At 40.4% G+C, this 20,566-nt stretch overlaps 1 protein-coding gene across 1 annotated transcript in view; it reads right to left on the bottom strand.

Annotated features, from left to right (window-relative positions):
* Nucleotides 1–20,566, bottom strand: part of lig1 (ligase I, DNA, ATP-dependent) — a 66,450-nt gene that overhangs the window by 22,427 nt on the left and 23,457 nt on the right. Inside the window, exons 11-20 of the mRNA XM_005728935.1 lie at nt 19,548–19,661; nt 19,227–19,393; nt 18,760–18,836; nt 17,669–17,760; nt 15,274–15,373; nt 14,964–15,049; nt 13,973–14,088; nt 10,262–10,357; nt 4,045–4,155; nt 1,336–1,407 (exon numbers count right to left, since the gene is read on the bottom strand). Of these exons, the coding sequence (XP_005728992.1) occupies nt 1,336–1,407; nt 4,045–4,155; nt 10,262–10,357; nt 13,973–14,088; nt 14,964–15,049; nt 15,274–15,373; nt 17,669–17,760; nt 18,760–18,836; nt 19,227–19,393; nt 19,548–19,661 (1,031 nt within the window). The remainder of the gene's footprint in view (nt 1–1,335; nt 1,408–4,044; nt 4,156–10,261; nt 10,358–13,972; nt 14,089–14,963; nt 15,050–15,273; nt 15,374–17,668; nt 17,761–18,759; nt 18,837–19,226; nt 19,394–19,547; nt 19,662–20,566) is intronic.

The raw sequence follows: 20,566 nt of genomic DNA, 5'->3' as shown, positions 1-20,566 counted from the left end.
TAGTTGTCAACAGCTCCTTGACCTCTGCCAATCTGCCATATCTACAAAATTATCTACATTTATCTAAAGAGAGAATTTCTGTGACTCTTCACAAAGTTTTTTTTTTCCCCCCATTCTCTGTGCCGTTCTTCTGTCTCCTTTCTGCACAAGAGTTATGGAGGCTGTGTTGCCAGTGATAAATTGAAGTTTGGGAAGTATTTTGTGTTCAAACTCAGGAGGACTTGTGTCACTACATGGAATCAAGACCTATTTATAAAAAGAGCAAGTTCAAATCCACCAAAGGAGAGAGATCTCAAAGGATAATGAGACAGATGAAGCTGGACTTGAACTAGTAGTTTGCTGTACAGCTGCCAGCCAGTGCTCATAGAAAGCTTTGTATGAGTCATACAAATCCGTTTACCCCAGTGCGTTAAAACCACAAATTTATTTATTTTCCCTCCTTTTATATTCTTGCCTTAAAAATATGAACCCAACAAAATGAGCATATGCAGTGTATGTGTAATATTAGGTCCCTAAAGTAGATAAATAATTTAAAAAAATAGCACCAAGGACATGACCTTGGTGTCCTGTGTGGTGGCGACTGCTGACTAATAGCTCTTGCTGGTTGGTCAGGCCTTAGCAGGGGAGGTAGCTGGTGTGAATAGCATTAAAAAACCCTCCCAGGACAACAACAGTGTTAGCAATGACAAGGACTATAGGGCAAAGGCAATTGGATGTTTCCAATTAATCGAGGAGAGAGATAAAGAAAAAAGAAATGAATAAATAAAGGGCAACAGCCATAAAGAAGACAAAGCATGCATATACAGAGAAAAAATAATTCATCACATTTGCATAAATGCCATATTAGGAGGAAGTAGCAATGAAATGGCACAACTTAAGAAGACAGTATTGGTCTTTTAATTACATAATTTTGTTTCTGTCCACTTGGGAAAACTCACATGGCACCGGAAGATGGAAACAGTAATTAGGATTTTCTTTAGCAGTCTTAAGAAATGTGCTTAAAAACTAAGCTTTATTTGGATAGAAACATATACTCTATCCCACACTCAGTCACAGTTACCACCCACAACACATACACTCTCAGACAGACAGACACACACCTACCCACACACACGCACACACACCCCGTCGGAATTACAATGAGCATTACAATCATTATGTAGTTACGGCCTCCAGAAGCAGCATCATTGGCATTCAGGGACGATGCTGGCAACTTGGCGGGCGACGAGCACGCGGGTACTCACAAACAATAAACACGCGCAGCGGTTTAAAGAAAGAAAACAGGAGCGTTTTAAGAGATCTCTGGGAAAAATTTTCATCATCACTAGGCCTTACCTCGCCATTGAGGTAGAGGAGGTCAAAGGCGTACACACACACTTGGACTTTGATCTCTGATGCATCCACATCCTGCAGGGAGACATCAACACACATGGATACATTTTAATATTTTTCCCTTTGACAAAAATATGCAAATAGACGCATCTTATTCACAAATCGCTACAACCAACCTTGGGACTTGTTACAAAGAGCTCTTTGATTTCGCTCCCCGTTCGTGTTGAAAGTTAACCACCCGCCTTCCCGTCTTCCTCTTAACAGCGTCACACCTCCCTGTTGTGTTCGCCCTCTCTCAGCCTATTACTTCCTGCTCCTCTGCTCACTTCACTCACCTCTTCTGCTTCTCCTACTCTCACCTTTCTTGAACCTCATCCTGTTTATTCCACTCCTTGTTTACCCCTGCTGGTTTCTACTTTCCCAACTCGACCTTATTACTGGGTTTCCAGCACACCCCTGATGGAACCCAAGGAATGTTGAATTCCGGGGATAAGGCTCCACAAACGATTTACAAATCCATTACTCTGTCTGTGAACCCATTCTTTATTAGATACTAGCTTGTTTCAAACTAGTGATGTATGAAATCAGGTTGCATCATTAAAATTTAAAAGGGTACCCCTGTGCAGTTTTTGACCACTAGTAGCACAATAAAGCAACTTTCCAGAGGAGATTTCAGGAGCATTTGTTTGTATGCAATCACAGCAATACACATTCTTAACTCCTGATTTCAAACAATCCCAGTTTTCTGCGATGGCAGTGACATGCCAAGAAGTGCAATGTGGCACAGACTGACTCAGATGGCTACCATTAATGAATCTGCCAGTTGTGGACCTGTGAGGTGTCCGTTTCTGAGACTACAGACTCTTCCTCAGTTGTGCATTATGGTCTCCCAGTTCTCCTTCTATTCTGGTTAGACTGTGCGAATTTGAGAAGGGAGCAGTACCCATGGCAGCATGAAATCTTCAGTTTTTTGGCAGGCTTAAAACAAAATCACTGACCACTTTTATAAAAATATTCTTTTTTTGGACTGTAATTGAACCCACAGAGGCTGATGCACAACACAAACCGTTTCAGCTGTGCTACCATACTTAGAAAAGGCTGATCAGTCAGCGTTGATAAAGATAATAAACTTTGCTTAACTAACAACTGGAACTCCACTGGGACTCAACTGATGGCTTCTGATAACAAGCCACAGTTTGCCTATTTGGGATACTTCATTAATAGTCATTATGTATTTCAGATGAATATAACCTTTCCAAGTAAATATTCTTAAGTCATCTCAAAATAAGGTTAAAAAGTTTAAAAACCACTGTTCAAATGTGTGTATATACGTGAAAAGAAAACATCAATACCACAGCTGATCATAAAGGCATCTGATTATTTTAAGTATGAAACACTCTTCAAACAAACTTTGCCTCCTAAGTTTATTCTCAAGCCAACTACTGTTGTTTTAAACAGATCATCATGATCATTAACATCAGTGTACTGAAAGCCTACTTGCCCACTGGCCTAAATTACCCCCTCCAAGCCTAAGCATGGTGATTTTAAAGATTTATGGGGGTTTTTAAGGCATAGACTACAACAACTAACTATGTAACCCATCAACCTACCAATTTATGTCAGTACTAAAGTACAAACTGACACTAAATTAAATCTGTGCCAAATTCCATCTGCAACTAACTTTCATCCATCTGTCACCAACATACAAGAAGCTCATGATGAAATACATACTCAGCTTCATCAACATTTCCTTCAGGTAATTATTAGTTAGATAGATAAAATAGTCAGATTAGATAATTTTGTAAAGTGTGACTTGCAGGTTCAGTTCTCCAAACTTCTGTGAGTGATCTGATAAGGACTGGATGGAAGAATTAAACAGCAACGACTAAAAAAATAAAAATAAAAAAATTACAAAAAAAACACCGCAATCTTTAAACCTGAAGGATTTTTCTCTCTTTAATTCTTCTTTTCACACCCTCATTACTTTCCTCTCTGCTCATTAATAATGTTTAATTAGTGCATATCTGGTTTCATCTCCTCAGCAGAAATATTTCATTTCAGGAAGCGTGCTTGTGGTATTGAAGCAGTTGAGATGTTACAGAATGCCAGAAGGGCAAAACAATCAGTATGTGCATCAAACCGTCATTACAAATAATCATAGTTTCATGGTGGCAGTAACAGTATCAAAAAGAGAAAAGGAAAAGAAAAAGTCATCAAGATAATCATTTTCAGCAATTTCCATCACCATGTTCTCTGTATTTTCCTCCTCATTTCTCTTTTCCTAATTTACAAGGATGGCATCATGCATACAAAGAGAAAGTAAAGAGAGCAGTTTCACTCTAATGTGATTGGTGTAGTGGAAAGAGGCCGTTAGTCTGATCAAAACTGAATAAACACCTTGCTGACATTTGCAATCTCAGCCACCACCACCACCCTTCTCGATCCATTTGACTCTTCCTTCTCCTACTTATCAGTCTCCCCCTCGTTCTGTCTGCTTTTCCTCCGTCCATCACCCTCAGTCTGCTGGATCATTTCACACTATTATCTCGCTCTACTCTACCTTCAAGTCTTTATCTCTGTCTTGTTTTCTCTCTTCAACCTTTTCACTCCTCCTCCTTTCTCCTCTCATTATCTCCTACTCTCTGCCTTTATGACACCACAGCCATTTTATTTCCCTTTCCTCTTCCCTATTACATCCCGCTCTGTCCATACCTTTCTCTTACGAGTGGTGAGGACCTGGAAGGGTTGGATCTGTTTCTTCTCGTGATCCCAGGCCACCGCCTCAGAGTCCAGGACACAAGATACAACAGAGTCCTTCTTCACCTGCGTGAAAAACCATGACAGAGCAACAAAGAAAAATAGATAAACAAAAAGATAAAAGATTGCGCTCAAGAGTGAGATGAGAAAGATGAGAAAGATTTTTTATAGATGAAGGGGGGAAAAAAGCCAGACTGCATATAGGCAACATCTGCTGTAGCAAACAGAAGACTGCTGGATTTACTTCAATGAGACTTTCAATCTTCTGACAAACTCAGAGATTCAAACTCTGTTCATGTCTTTGAAAAGCGCCAAGTTGAGTCTCATACAGAGGCAATCATACCGAAGACATGTTCAGGTTGTTTCAGGACCCGCAGCTGCCCCCAATTTGTTGCCAAATGCTTTGGAAGACAGCACATTAGCATTTTTTATGCCCTACATGTATTGCTATCTTGAGCAGTCATGTCTTATAACTGAAGTCTCTTCTTTTCAGACAGTTTCCAAACTGTTAAGCACGTCCCCTCTTTTGGTGGGACGCCCACGTCTGGTCAAAAGCTTCACCAGAAACATTCTGCAGTTTGTTGTTTATCATTTCTGCATTAACTAAAGGCTTTGGCAGCTGATAGTTATTTCCCTGTGCAGGAAGACACTGATAGGGTTTAAGCTGCGGATAAACCGTCTAGCTCATGGGCAGATTATATTGACCATCACAGCCGAATCCCAAGATCAAACTGAGCAAACTGAGCGGCTGCTAATTAGCTGAGCCACCAAATTGTGTGTGAGGCTTTAATCCCTCACTTCCTGGTCAATTTGGGGACCTGTAGGATACCTCGAAATGTCTACATTTCTAATCTGAATCAGACTGGGAACTTATTAGCGAAGGAAATCTGAAAGGTAATCAGACACCTAATCAAAGCTAAGCGTAACAGACACTTTAGAGGTAACAGCTTGTTTGCAAACAGTCTGAAATATCAAACACAATCAGTTCTCCTCATAAGGTTATTAGGCTAAGTAATGAATTAATTACTAATTAATGCATCTGTATTAATATTAATGTATTAATATTAATTCATAATTTGAAACTTTAAGGCTCTGTGGTAGCCTGGGGAAAATTGGTTTTCCCTTATTAAAATGCAAAATAATGCAGCAAGGTGCTGTAAAATCTAATCAAACCATCTTCTCCATGCAGGCAACCTGAGTTAGTTTGAAGTTTAACTCAGTGTGCTCACCAAGTGTGTTGGCACACACAAACACACTGCCACGAAATCATAATGTCAAGATAGGCAATGTAAATGATTATCTAAGCATTTTCTTTAATTAACTGTCTGCCACATTAATGATCAGTAATCAATTTCTGAGACAAAAACTTCACATAACCAACATGAGCCATTTTCAAACCGCAAGAAATTCAGCATCTTAAATTATGAACCATTAACTTCACAAACCCATAAAAAGGAAAATTACTTCAAAAGATAGAAAGGCAATGTCATCACTCAAATCCATCTCGAGGCATCCAAATAATCAAGCAAAGACGCCAAAATCTAACATTATGTCTGTTTCCTCTTGCAATTTAGGAGGTAATAATGGTGAGAAAGAAAGGTGACAGAGAAGGAGAAAAAGTCTGAAAATAATCCATGAAATGCTGGTAAGGGGAGTGCAAAGAGAACAAGGCGAAGGAAGAGGAGCAAGGGAGGAAGGAATCAAAAAAAAAAAGTTAAAGAAAATGTTTTAAAAGTAAGGGAGAAAAAAATGGTGCGAAAGAAATTGTGAGAAGGGAGACAGGGATGAGAAGAAACCGAAGGCAAAAACAAAAAAGGTGAGAGAAGGCACCAGTCAAGATCGTCGGCAGGCGATGAAGAGAGAGCGAGAGCAAATACGTAAGAAGTGTAGAGGGAGTGAGAGGAGAAGGGTATAAGTGGCAGAGAGGCAGACCAGAAAGGTGAAATTGCAGACAGGTAGTATCAAAGCTTAAAAAAAGATGAGAGGAAGAGAGGCTGAATAAGACAAGAGTGGAGAAAGAGAGGTGGGGGGAAAAAAGAAGAGAGCGAGCTAGGAGTAGTGAAGAATTGAACAAGTATCATCAAGACGTAATGAAGAAGAAAGGCGGGGAATGATTAGACAGGCAGACATGAGGGAAGTGGACGGAGAGAGCAATAAGGTGAGTGTGAGAGACAAAGATCCGTGTAGCTTTTAAAGTTATTAAAAAGAAGGGAGGAAAATATCAGAGAAAGATGAAAGTCGGTGTGAGGGAAAGTTAGAGTGCAGATGTTATGAGAGAAGATGGGATACAGAGGTTAGATTGACTGAGGTGAGATATGAGCTATCATTTGAGTCATGTTGGCAAAAAGCTACTGTCCAGCAGGATGAGGAAAGAGATTTTACTTTCCTCCCATGTGGCAGAGGTGTGCTAGTTTATGTGAACAAAATCTTAAAATCTAAAATCTTAAAACTAAACAAGGTCAAATAACTTTAATCTTATTGTGAAAAAAAATCTTATTTTAAATAACACAATTAATCCCTAAAGCTCTTTCACAGCAGTCTGCTAGCTTTTCTTTTTGGATTTTTTTGACTTTTTATAGATCTTTTTCATAGCTGACAATATAACATGTCAAAACAGGAAAACCACATAATAATATAATATATAATCAATAACATTAACGGTGGTTTTATGCCACTTAGATGAGCTGGGTCCGGGGTTTGTTACTGTACACCGACTGGAAAGGCTTCCTCGACTACTTAATGGACCAGAGCAGCCGTTAATGTTAGTTCCACCTAAGCGTTTCCTGCTTGATGAGTCAAACTGTCTGAAGTGAAAAGGGTCTCCTAGAAAACTGACAGTAAGGAGATATAAGGGAATGAAAGAGGAGAAAGATAGGAACATCATGCAAATGCTTCTCAGCCAGCTTTCAACCATTTGAATAGGGATGAAGTTAATCAGTTGTGACTTAAACCCACAAAGACGTGAGAGTTCCCCGTCGTTGGAAAGCATTGAATGTGAAAGAGGATATCAAGAAGTTATGTAAAGCAAGTTAGTGTAAATTAAGTGGTCTTAAGTGAAACATATAATACAAATATTGTTATTGTTTAACCCTTTACACCCCACAAGTTTCCTGGGTCCCAAGTTAGAACTACCTGTCAGTAAGTATAAGCACATCGACAATTTATCAACTGTTGGCAGACGCAGCCAGTGGGGAGACCCAAACAGACGTGGAGAAGATCTGTCGAGAGCGAAGTGAAGGCCGTCGGAATGACGTGGACCCAGCTAAAGAGAGCAACCCAGAACAGAGTCCGTTGGCGTGGTGTTGTTGCGGACCTATGCTCCCCCAGGAGTCAACAGGAAAATTGATTTGGCAGACGCAGCCAACAGTCGATGGGAAAGAAGTATTGTAGAGATGAGAATCGAGAACTAGGAAACTGGTTCCAATCTGTCCAGTTCATCAAGCTCATATGCCTCCAAACTTGCTATTTCATTTAAACCAGAATTTTACATGGTTGTCTGAAGGCTGCACAAAGCTGAGCAATGTTGTCCAACTTGTGGAAGAAAGTGGAGGTTAGGCACACCAGCTGTTTTCCTACACTGTGTTCAGACCATAGACTGTGGAGGGTAAAAGCACTGTGACATCAGCCATTGGTTTTGGCTCAACATTCTCAAAACCTTAACTTTAGCATCGTGGACATGCTACATTTCTGGAGTCAGAAGCTGTATCCTGGGACCAGATGGGGACACCAGCCAGATATGTTAGCGAGCTTTTACCATGAAGTGCAGAAATGCAATGCAGACAAACATGTCTGCTTGTTAGACCTATGGAACAAACTAATAAGGAATTTGACTCCGGAAGCACAAACTTCCTCAATATTGTGGACAACAAAGCAAGTCATACTATTAGTCAGACAAACCACTGAAAATGTTTTAAGAAGCATAAACAGCATGAACGTAATGGAGATGGTCAAACTCAGTTACTCAAATGAGCTTAATTGAAGCTGAGCAACAATTTTACTACCCCACTGTATCAACTTCAAAAATACTAATGGCTGCTGGTGTTGACCCTCAGGCTCCTAGTAAATGCATCTATGGTAGAAATGTGAAAAGCCTAAAGGCTTTTCCGAAAAGTTGCCCTTGAGTTCGAGGTCGCTGCGATTTGGGTAGATGGAACTATTGTATCAATTTTAAAATCCAACGTCACCTCATTCTTGAGTAATCATGATAACAAACTTGGGTGTCCACACCACCCACGAGGTGGAGTGATGATGAAATTCAGCTTTCTGTGGCTGAAGGGTTAAACACCTCTTTAGGTCCAGTTTTTTCTCCTCTAGAGAAAACAAATTTGGATTCTATCAGCAAAATAATAAAGAATAAGATATTATCACCACGGGCAGCACGGTGGCACGGTGGTTAGCACTGTTGCCTCACAGCAAGAAGGTTCTGAGTTCAATTCCACCATCAGGCCGGGGTCTTTCTGTGTGGAGTTTGCATGTTCTCCCCGTGTTTGCGTGGGTTCTCTCCGGGTACTCCGGCTTCCTCCCACCGTCCAAAGACATGCAGCTTGTGGGGATAGGTTAATTGGATAATCCAAATTGCCACTAATGTGAATGTGCGAGTGAATGTGAGTGTGAATGGTTGTCTGTCCCTGTGTGTTGGCCCTGCGACAGACTGGCGACCTGTCCAGGGTGTACCCCGCCTTTCGCCCTATGACAGTTGGGATAGGCTCCAGCGCCCCCGCGACCCTGAAAAGGATAAGCGGAAGCGAATGGATGGATGGATGGAAGATATTATCATTGATAAATGTTATAAATATCTTCTTATAGATAAAATGTAGAAGTGAAACTAAACTCAAGCAGCACAGATTTAGTCGGTGATGAACTCAGAGAGGCATTTAAAAACAAAACACAGCCGCACATAAAGAGCCAATCAGTTTAACACAAGACACTGATTAGATTTGGGGGGGGTGCTTATTCCCTGATGATATGTTCACAGGTTGGAACAATTAACGGCTGACTGTACTGACGTCCGGAGGGAACATGACCTCTGTGAACCATCATGAGTCATACACTGGAAAATTAGTTGCATGTTTGACCTGCAACTGCAACCTTCAGGTCTGCATCTTCGCATTCTCCCCTTGAAGTCAACAAAATACGTCTAGGATCTAATTAATGACAACCTTGACACCACAAAATACCTTGCAACATGAGGAAACAAAGTGTGAACTCTACAAAAGGTCAAGTCTGACCTGCAAACTAAAATACTCAAACTGAAATTTACCAAAATTATGACATGATGTGATTCTTTTGCTTTTTTGCTACCGGTGTTGTGTTGCCATTTTTTTCCTGAATTTGTTGTGAGAAACACCACCTGTTTCCACTAACAAGCTCGAGTAATTAATAACATCTTAATAAATTCTTGCACAGGAACCCATTAGAAATATTACACATCTATTCTGAGAATTCATCTGATTCGATAATCTGCTCTAATTAGCACAGACCAGATGGGAATTTATTTTAATGTCAATGACGTTTCAATAATAGCTGTGCATCCAACAAAAGGCTTGAAAACAAAATAAATGAGAGCAGAGTGCAAACTGATGTAGATTCATTTGGTACTTGACTGCAGTTCCTTACTACAGCAGAAAAACACACTCAGCAGGCACTGAAGCAGTGAGCACGCTCAGATAACCTCAGGCCAAGTGCCAAAGTTTCAGGTAGTGGTGCTCTTTTTCTCACTCCCCACTCAAGCAGATCCTCACTAATTTGGCAAGCCTTCCCACGGCTGAAATTTAAAGGTAAAACTGCAACAATGTGTGTTTTTGACATCTATTAGAGAGATGACAAGCTGGTTAAAATTCCCATCCTGAGTGAACAACTCAGTAGACTTAAAACAAAAAAAGAAATCTAATGGCCAGCAGCAGCTCTCGATGAGTGCAGGGAGAGTAAGGACAGGAAAGAACAAATAAACTGAACAGGGGTTTCCAACTGTGACAAATCTAAGGGAGAAAGGAGAAGTATGCACATGGAAACGAGACAGATGAGAGATAGGCGAGAAGAAGAACCAAAGTGACGAGGCAGTGAGCAGGATAAATGTGTTCAGCTGTTATCCGCTACGCTGTAAAAGGCCTCATTTGACAATCACACTCTCCTCTCTCCCAAAGGGCTGAGCTGTGGTGTCGAAGTGTTTTACCTTGGGAATGCGGGAGATGATATCTGGGTATTTGCTGGTGTTGTCTTCCTGGTTGCGGCTGAATATTCGAACCTCGCCACTCTCCAAAATGTGAATCTGTAGAGGAAAACAAAAAAAGTCGCAATAAAATAGATAAACACAAAACAGCATGATTTATGTGTTGGTTAAAACATGTAAAATTACAACAACAACAACAACAAAAAGAGACTTGATGTTGCATTCAGATACAGATGGATCGACTTGTAAAGAATTCATGGACCTCAAGGAGGAAGAACAACAGCTATTGTTATTAACAACTAACCACAGGAGATGCATGTGTAGGTGGAATTCATTACCGGCTCTTATTATGCCAAGATAACAGTATAATAGTTGAAGTGTCAGATAGGACAAACGTATTCGGGCAAATATAAAATCATAACTTATGTTGTTTAACAGGATATTTAAAGGAAAACATTCAGTCTACACATGAGGTGCCGGCTACATTTATCCTTCTTTATGCAGAAGATACATTTAAAATCTCTTGTGCGAAAGTGTTCTGACTGGGACAGGCAGCTCACTAAATACACAAAGATAGACACGATAACATTCACAGTCAGATTTTACCGATTCCAAATCATTTAAAATTACCTTCAATTCATTTAGTAAGACCAGCTCACCAAGCTTTAGTTGATATTACTTAAAATTCAAATGCTCCTTTTGCCCAATTAAGTGGGAGCTTTGGGGACAGAATGAAGAAATAAGTCCTGGGAATGAAGAGAGCAACTACCCACACAGTAAGATTATGAAATCATGCAAGCATTATCAATACATACATGCACACAGGATGGATTCCTGACCAATTAGCACCAGTTTTCTGTCAATCTATTCCGGTAATCGGCTCAGTCTTCCAGACTAATGACTATCTTTATGTAAATATGTATTCTGAAGGAACATACAGCTGACAACATTTATGGTCACTCAGAGGAGAAGGTTTTTCCTACCTAGTGTAGGGGTGATCATTAAACTGAGGCTTCAACAATTAGTCTCCCAATTATTTTCTAGATTAATGGATTAACTGTCAAGTCACCGAAATGACCAAATGAGCAAGTAAATGGCAGAAAATCACAAGACAGCTACGCTGACACATAATGTGTTTCAGCAGTCCATCTCATGCAACAGGATAAACACCTTAGCTTAATCAGTACAGCTGTCTACATATGCAACATAATGGCTTGTGTTTTACTTTTACTATTGTGTTGTGCTTCATATACAAAACTACAGTAATTGTCTATTAGGCTCTTAATTCTTCCAATACACGGGTTATCTGCAGGTCATCGCATAATGTGCATAAACACATCTTATGTGGAAAATGTTAGCAGCTGCTCCTCTGCTAATGCAAGACAGTCTAGTTTGATTCAAGTGTCACGTAAAACAAAGAAAAAGAGATGATGCAGAGGAAATATATTAAGTTGTAGCTTTATATTTATATTTTACTGATTCAGTTCAAAATATTCTTCATTTATTTTATCCTTTGTTTAGGTGCAGCCGCTCAGTTAATCCAGCGCATGAAACAAGCCGTTTTAGCTCGTCTCCCTTTAAGCCAGCTTTCTTCTGGGGCTCCTGTACTCTCAGCTATAGCTGTGTGCCTGATATGAGATGTAGGGAGATCCACTAACATCAAACAGAGTCAAAAGTAGACTAAACTGTTTGAGATAGAGCATTTAGAAGAATCTGAAGCCTGGCTTTAGGCTCACAGGGATTACTTGTGCATACACTGAGCTCATTATTTGAAAATATGTCCATGTTTAACATGAAAATCTACCAGTGTAACAGTATGCATATTTCAGAAAATAAGGAAAAGCCTAATAGTTCCCCTTTAAGAAACTAATGCTACATTCCATTTGAAGTACAAAGTCATAAATTCTGACATCCCAGTCAGACCTTTTAGCTGGAACGCTGGGTAAAGTTGGCCTTGAGGTGGCAGTAGCGTGCATAAACATGGAGTAAAACTGTAGAACATTTCATCTGTACTAGTACCGCTTTGTATTTGTGACTAAATAAGCCATACACAGAGTACAGACCAGGCTGTATCCATGAGTATACTGCTGCTGTGTTGTTAAACACGCCAAATAAAGATAAATAAAAAGCCTTTGTGTTGTACTGCTGGGCGACAGCTGAATGCCTCTAACATCCTAGGGAGCAAAACACTGCCTGTTTTTCCGACTGGTACTAGTACCAAGGGAAATGAACCACAGTGGGTTTACCATTTCAGCTGGAAAATCTGTTCTGGTAATAAACTTATTTTCACTGCATTTGCCAATCAGCTAACTGAGTTAGTCGAGTGACAGACAAGATCTTAACGCAGGTGAGAGATACTGTGTCGAGTGCAATGACGACAAATAAGCCATTGTTACACACACACACACACACAGTGTTGGATCAGCTCATCGTCAGGCTGATCTCTCACACTCTCTCAGTATAAATGTTCCCTTTGGGTTTTCTGTCTTGTGTGCAGGTGTAGTCTGTTCTCTTTTCAAGTGTATGTGGCTCCATGTGTGGCTTAACTCACATGCTTCCAAGTTATCCACTCAACAGTCACTTTTTCTCTACGGTCATTTAGCTTTTCTAGTAGAAACATCTATTGCATGTCTGTTCACACTGACATTATGAGCTTTAGATAAATTAAGGGATTCAAACTCAAACTGATATTTCACAAACTAATTGAAACTGTTGCTCATTAATACTCAGAGATATGAACATTAGCACAACAACTGTCCACGTTTTTGCCCTCGTGACGTCTCTTCTATTCAGCTCATTTCTTTTCTAACCATTACATGTGTTTAACCCCCATTTTTCAAATTAACTACCTAGGATATCTGCAGGTTTTGTCTATTTTTTAACCTTCAGACAGGGACATCTAATTATTTTGCTCATTTACAGTTTTTTTTTTCTTCAGCTGTCATACAGAGCAAAGCTGACTTTCTGTTGGCTGCAATATCTGACCACACAATCATTTGCATACACGCAAACACACTCACACACACACAGAAGGTTGAGTAGTGAATCGTGAGTCCCCCTGCTGGCCGTTTAAGGTAAAGTCCACTGCAGTGAGGCCAGAGAGAAGAGGACGTCATACGGCTTGCTCGCCGGCTCGCTCCCTCTTCGCATCCAGTTCCTCTGTTTCTGTTTCTCCCTCTTGCTCTTCATCTTTCTTCTTCTCAATTCAACTCAGTTCAAAGGCACTTTATTGGCATGACTGTCCAAAATTAACAATACAGCTGGAGGGGTTTACATTACAATCTCTCTCTTGCTGCGTTTCTGTACGTCTCCCTCGAAATTTCCACATACCCTCTTTTCTCTCCTGTTGTGGTTTGGACTCCCTTTTTCTCTGATCTCTCTTGTCTTCTCTGTCTCTACCTTCTTGCCTCATGTCTCTTCATCTCCCCCCTTCCACCACCTCCTCCCCTCTAGCCCACAGTGGCAGAAGTAGCTCACTCTACCCACAGGCCCAAGGTATAAGCAGCACTACTATTTATCTTAAAAGAATAGGCACAGGCACACGTATACACACTGTCAAGTGAACAGGCAGTGAGAGTCACAGAACAGCAATACTTCATACTCAAAAGAACACAGCCAAAAGCTATATGCATGCAAAATTCAGCAGGCATATGTCTGGTGCCAAATACAAGAAAAACAAACAGTTGCACTCTGTCACTTTGCACAAACACAGACCTGTGCACGCTCCCCGTCGTATTTGTACTCGCAGGTGAACGCTGCCTCGTCAAACTTCTTCATCACTTCGCCAACACCCTTAGTTGGGTGAGCCAACATGGGTCTCAGTGGTACACCTGGAAGAAAAAGGGTGAATAGTGGGAGAACTGGAGTAAGTAAACGGCTAAAAAACAGCTTAAAAACAACCAGACGAAGACTATTCTTTCTGGTTCTTGTGTAGAGAAAGACTAACACTAGGAGGGCTAGTGCTAACAGAGCTTCTGGTTCCAAGAATCTCGTATCCTTTTGCAACAAAAAATTTAAATAAAATAAACCAAGAAAATGTGAAACTGGCTTCAACAACACATTCCCACATGACACATCAGCATCACACCCACAACTGTTTCTGTGACAAAACCACAGTCGAAATTAGTTTGTTTGTACTCCCATTTGGCCTCAATATTAACGTTCTGACTCACATTCCCTTGGGCTGTGCTGCTAAGTTAAGCTTCAAAAGCAGCAGACATAGCATGATATAATGAAAATATACCAAACAAATTCCTTTAATTGCAGCTTACAGAGCAAGAAGCCCAATATGAAAGTACTGCAACATTTTGTCCAAATTGGCTGGTGTTATGCAAACACTCACCAGCTCCTTTAACTATCTCACATTTCAGAACAAAACAGGCCCCTGAAGAACAATTATTTACCTGCCAAAATAGCGGCTAGATTGCTCTAACTGACCAACAACGGCCAATTTAGTTTCCCAATTTAGTATCGTTCAGATGGTGGCTTGTATTAATTTCCTACGTTGGTGCCAAGTCTCCTTATCACAAATAGCCTGACAAGAGTATAATTGGGACCTAATCCTTAGTTTAGGGTATCTTCTATCTTTCTGTGATAAATGACTTAACTAAAATAACTGACTCACCTCCACTGAATTGATCAATAAACACACACCAATCACTGCTTTGGATCTTACAACCTTTCTGCCTCTTGACTGGTTGCTTACCTGGAGTGAGCTTGCAGTGATTGGGCAGCTGGTCTATGCCCTCTTTTAGCAAAACGGGGATCAGAACATCGTAATTGGGCATCTCGCTGTATGGGAGAGAGCAGGGCAGCGAGTTAGACATGAGACAGGGTGATTGGAAAGAATCCCCCACCTCACCTCCCAAAAAAAGAGAAGAAAAAAATCAATATGTTCAAAAAAGGAATGTGAGGGAGAATGAGGGACGGGACTTAAAGGGGGCGATGAGGTATTGTGGTGGTGCCGAGGAGAGAGTGCAAATTGAAACAAGGGTGTTTGTTGAGGCTTCAGTTACCAGTAAGTCTGTTTGAGAATGAGGCTCTTCTCTTCAATCCACGCCCGCCTGCTCTCAGCACTCATTCCCTTCCCTGCGTCGATCACAGTGGGAGGAAAACCTATAAGGAAAGAGGGGGGGGGAAATGCATTTCAAACAGATCTTTGCAAGTGTTTGAACATTTGTATGACCTAACATTTGTTGGATGAGAGTTCAGAAGCACTTCAAAGGCCAGGAAATATACAAGACTTGCAGCAATTACTTGAGTATTGCTGCACTTCACTTTTATTCATTTATTTATTTATTTAGCTCAACAATGAACAGTGAAGACTGGATTTAATTCCCACTGTGAAGTCCAAATTAATTATATTGTTTCCCAGTATAACATTAATAATTATGATACATTTAAACTATGACTGAATAATAATTTATTAAGTTAAATTATTCATCACCATGAGCCTCTTCAGCCCAACAAATAATTTGCTCTGAGTTGACCTGCCTGATTAAATAATGGCTAAATAAATAAATAAAAATGTTAAGAAAAACATTTCCAGACCAGGCCACAGATCAATGCAGATTTCCCCTATGAGCCTCTGGTCTAATTGACTCTTATTAAAGCACACCTCCAGTCATGACTAAGCAACTCATTTTAATAAGTCTAGTGTTAGTAAGAGCGCTGAAAGTAGGTGGTAAAGCGAGGCTGTCAAAACTTTCTTCGTAAAGAGATGAATTTAGCAACAGATCAGGTCAGAAAACGTGTTAAATATTTCAAATCCACGGATGATGTACACTGCTCTTTCGAGCTGAAGCTGATCTATGACTGCTCTAATTCATGTGAAGAATATTTTAACGCTGATTTAATGACTAGCCTAAAAATAAAGCACATGATTACTTGCTCTAACACTCCACCTCCTCCTCCATCGTTGTCACCTCCAAGTTAGGATTCAGATTCAACTTTTACAAAGAATAATTGGATCATACCACCAGAAATCTAATTATTTTAACCATTTCAAGTATGCAAAGTTCACCGTGTGAGAAAATATATGAATTTGAAATATACATTGATCTGAAGTTCGCATGAGACTCAAACAATCAGAACTAAGACCTTTTGCAAATTCCCAAAACTACCGGGCTAAAAGTTGGAATTGTGTACATCAGTGGCTTTAAGAAGCTACCACAACAAAAATATCAAATGATTTGCAGATTCAACCCCCAGAATCCGCCTGCCGTGATCTTCTTCCCACTAAAATCACTCAAGTTCTGCTGCATAATGCTATTTAACGACTGGTTCCCAAATCTGCCGAAATGTTGGCTGGTTCTTGAAAGGGACGGGAGAAGAAATGGCTCAACAACAGCTTATCGTTGGTGGAAACATGTACTTGATCACAGTGTAAGACACATCTACCAATTTGATTGTGCTTTGATCCATCCATAATCTCCTCCTCCACCTCCCAATCTGTGTTTTGTTTTGTTTTTTCAGTGCAGAGAAGTTTATTATGAACTATGCCTAAAGCTTTCAAAATGCAAGTAAGGCACAGAGGGATGACATACTTCATATCTTATTCTCCCCCCCCCCCCTAGTTTAGTAGCAATGCAACAGCTCCCGAATCATTTGCTGCACAAACTGAAAAGCCTGCAGCTTGATACTGAACAATCTGACAAGGACTGGCAATCGGGATTCTATTAGCCCCAACAGTGTGGCACAGTAAACTCGTTTGGTTTCGCAAATCAAGTAGAAATCATTTCAATATTTAGTCCTTTCACTGTTAACCTCCCTTCTCTCCTTTTCTTGAGTTTGGTGTAACGCAAAGAGTGATGATTTACATCAGAAGGTACTCGGCTATGTAACAAATTCGTTTATAAATTAAACCAACCAGTTAACCAAAGCTCTGTACACATCATAGGGCAAGAAACCTCTGAATATATGTGCAACAGAGCAAGAAAAAATAGGATTTGAAAAACTCATATGACAAATTAGTAAAATTTAATAAAATTAAAATTTAATGCCAAATATTAGCATAACCCAGAACGAAAGTGAAACACGGATGTCTTTAAATTTTTATTAAGTGTCAATAGAAGGAAGTAAGGGAAGGACAGAGGGAGGGAAGGCACTGAATTGTAAAATGTCAGAGTATGCAAGCGATTTCAAGCCACCACCACACTGACTGTAAAACAGCTGGATTCAGGTGAGATGCAGAGATGGAGTAAAAGAAGTTCTGATTTTGAAAAGTCTGTACAAGATTTGGCAGCCACTTAAACCAAAAGTTCACTAGGAAAGGATCTTTTCATGGTGAGTGCTCACAGGAGGAATGATTGAAACAGAAAAAAGCTTTCTTTCTTCTTCTTTCATATACTTATGGAAACCTGGCTGCTGTTTAAAAAAAACAAAAAAAAAGAACTTTTCCTTTAAAATTACCTTGTCCAGGTGGGGTCAAGCAGACAGCTTGGCTCAGTGCAGAGAGCACACTTTGCTCAGCAAGACCAATCCTCAGCTTTCCAGCCAGAGACCTGTCCATCAGAACCAAAAGTTCAACAGCAGTCAGAAGACACATCTATTTGCACCAAGTCAAGTCAGTTATTTGTACCTAGCTACCTTGAACAACACCTGCAAGCAGAGATTGAAAATAAAACATAATAATAAAATATAAAGGATGCAGCCTTGACTTGAGTTTTTTTCCCCTTTTTCTATTTTAACCAGACTTCAGGAGTTAGCAGTGAACCTGACTGAGAAAGCCAGGCGTAACGCAAACTTAATTATTTCAAATTATCAAAAAAAAAGGCAGTTACAATTTTGTCTATTCACCTGGATCAAGAAACGCGTTGGTCAACAAGCTCCACCTAGAAGAATCTTTCTGTAGGTGACCCAGTGGCAGGTTTCTCACCCGGTTGGCTTTTGGCAGCACACCACTAAGAGGTCACTTGATTGCCTACTCACCTTTGCCCTAACTGTGCTATCAAGTCGTCCCACCCCTACTCCTCTTTTTACTGTCTGCACATAAAGACATTGCAAGATGGAAGTTCCCAAGCCCCCATTTATTTTTCCTATGTGCATTATATTCAGTTATAACACTAAAGGATGTAATGTTAAAGGAAAATTCTTCTTTATGAATAATCAAGTTAAATAATCCAAGATTTCACTTAATAATAACACTAATGGACGTTGATTGTGATGTTTTTTTGCCATAATCATACAGTCACACTCTGCTTTACTGTAGATAGGATCTAGTGATTGAGAGAGAATTAGGGCAATATTGCTAAAAGCTCCTTTTTGCAACCATTAGAAAGAATGCAGGTCTAAAAGATTTCTGCTTCTGCAGTATTTTTCAGACTCCAAGGCTACATTCATCTTTTATATACATGGCTAAACACTTCCAACGTATACACAGAGGGTTATGGAGTTATTATGCATTTCTGCGTCTATAAATGTGCAGATGCCCATGTATGCCTGTGGTCACACGTGCAGCCAAGGCTGTGTGTGCATGTGTGTGAGAGAGAGTCTTATTTTACCTGACTATGTAGCGGGCCTCTGAAAAGCGGCATGCCACAAAGAGGCCTTTGATGATGTCGATTTTCTTATTCATGGCCTGAGGCAGGCGGGAGGAAATTGAGATTCACAGAAGAAGAGCGAGAAGAGACAGAATGCAAAAAGACTGAGGTCACCAGCGAGTACAAACTCCATGTTCAATACAGAGGAAAAAAATAAAAATAAAAAAATGACCCAGCAGCAACCATGAAGGGAAAAGCAACTAATTGTACAAGAGAATCAAGGCAGGTAACAACTTATTCAAATGGTGGAAAATTAACCTTGCCCCTCTGAAGCAGACAAATAAACTATTAATTTCTTGTTCGATACGTCACATTAACATTTCCTTTCCTTTTTCCCGTCCATGACCTCAATACTGAGGCAAGTAGAGCGAAAACAATATTTTCCCAAGACTGCTCTCCTCTAATGAAAATGTTATTCTGTGGCTCACCGAGTTCCCACTCATGCTGGCAATTTCCTTCAATTTCCTGAACACGCCCCCTGCTGTCAGACTGGCCGGCTGAAACATCATGCGCTGGTTGCTACGGGAGCTCTCGGCCACTAGGCCCAAATCTCCTTTCTCCTGTGCCTCTGCTTTGATTTTGTCCAATTGTCGCCCTGGAAACAAGAGTGAAACGGTAAATAGCAGCAGCCTCGCTGGCTGATGAGCTTCAGAGAAGGGTGGCATCAGCAGTTAGGCTGGGAATGCACAAGCAAGTGTTTGGGTGCAGCAGAGTGCTTCCAGATGTTCGTGTGTGTGCGCGCTTATTACCAGTGGCTTGAGCAACAGCTTTCATCAGCACCGTCTCACCAACACCAAGCTCCATCCCTAGATAGGCAGGACCGAGTTGGTTCAGACACAGATACACGCAGCAGAGCAGGTCATCTAGGAAGGAGAACACATATGAAGGCTTTATTATACTCCAAACACAGCAGCGTACACACACACACACACACACACCTCCAGACAAGTCTGCAAAGAAAAGCACATACACACAAATAAAAACAGATACCACCAAAAACGGCACAGTAAACCCACATACAGACACACAAACTCAGGCACATGGATAGACACACTCAAGCAGCGACTCAAATACACAACCACACTCTGAGACAGCAGCAGGCGGCACAAGTGTGGGCACTCAAAACTCTTGACGCACAAATGAACATCCACAAAATCACATTCAAATACATACAGACAGGCAACACAAGACTAAGGGGTTTCCACCAGAAAAGTTGTTGACTGTGGCAGCTTTGGCTTCAACCAGCAATCTTTCCTTCCTCCCCAGAGTCCTGTGTTCTGGGTGCTGGGTGGATTTGTTATAAAAATGTAGCAGGTATCTTTTATTTTTTAAGGGTTGGCAAGTATGACAAATTCCCTGGATGGAGTTTCCACCAACTACTGGCATGACTAGACTGGATGTAGAATTTCTTGTGGTTCATTTATTGGGCATCAAACTTGGTAGAATTGCAGCTGAAAGTTTTGAGTAATATTAGTATCACTGATATGTGTAATTGTTTTGCTTTTTTTAAATTCTCTTATTTACAGTGTACATTACAGTGGGGCAAAAAAGTATTTAGTCAGCCACCGATTGTGCAAGTTCCCCCACTTAAAATGATGACAGAGGCCAGTAATTTGCACCAGGGGTACACTTCAACTGTGAGAGACAGAATGTGAAAAAAAAATCCATGAATTCACATGGTAGGATTTGTAAAGAATTCATTCGTAAATCAGGGTGGAAAATAAGTATTTGGTCACCTCAAACAAGGAAAATCTCTGGCTCTCACAGA

This window comes from Pundamilia nyererei, unplaced genomic scaffold (genome assembly GCF_000239375.1).
Source record: "Pundamilia nyererei isolate P.nyererei 1_Seehausen unplaced genomic scaffold, PunNye1.0 scaffold00031, whole genome shotgun sequence".
Lineage (NCBI taxonomy): Eukaryota > Metazoa > Chordata > Actinopteri > Cichliformes > Cichlidae > Pundamilia > Pundamilia nyererei.
This window is presented reverse-complemented; position numbering and strand designations above follow the sequence as displayed.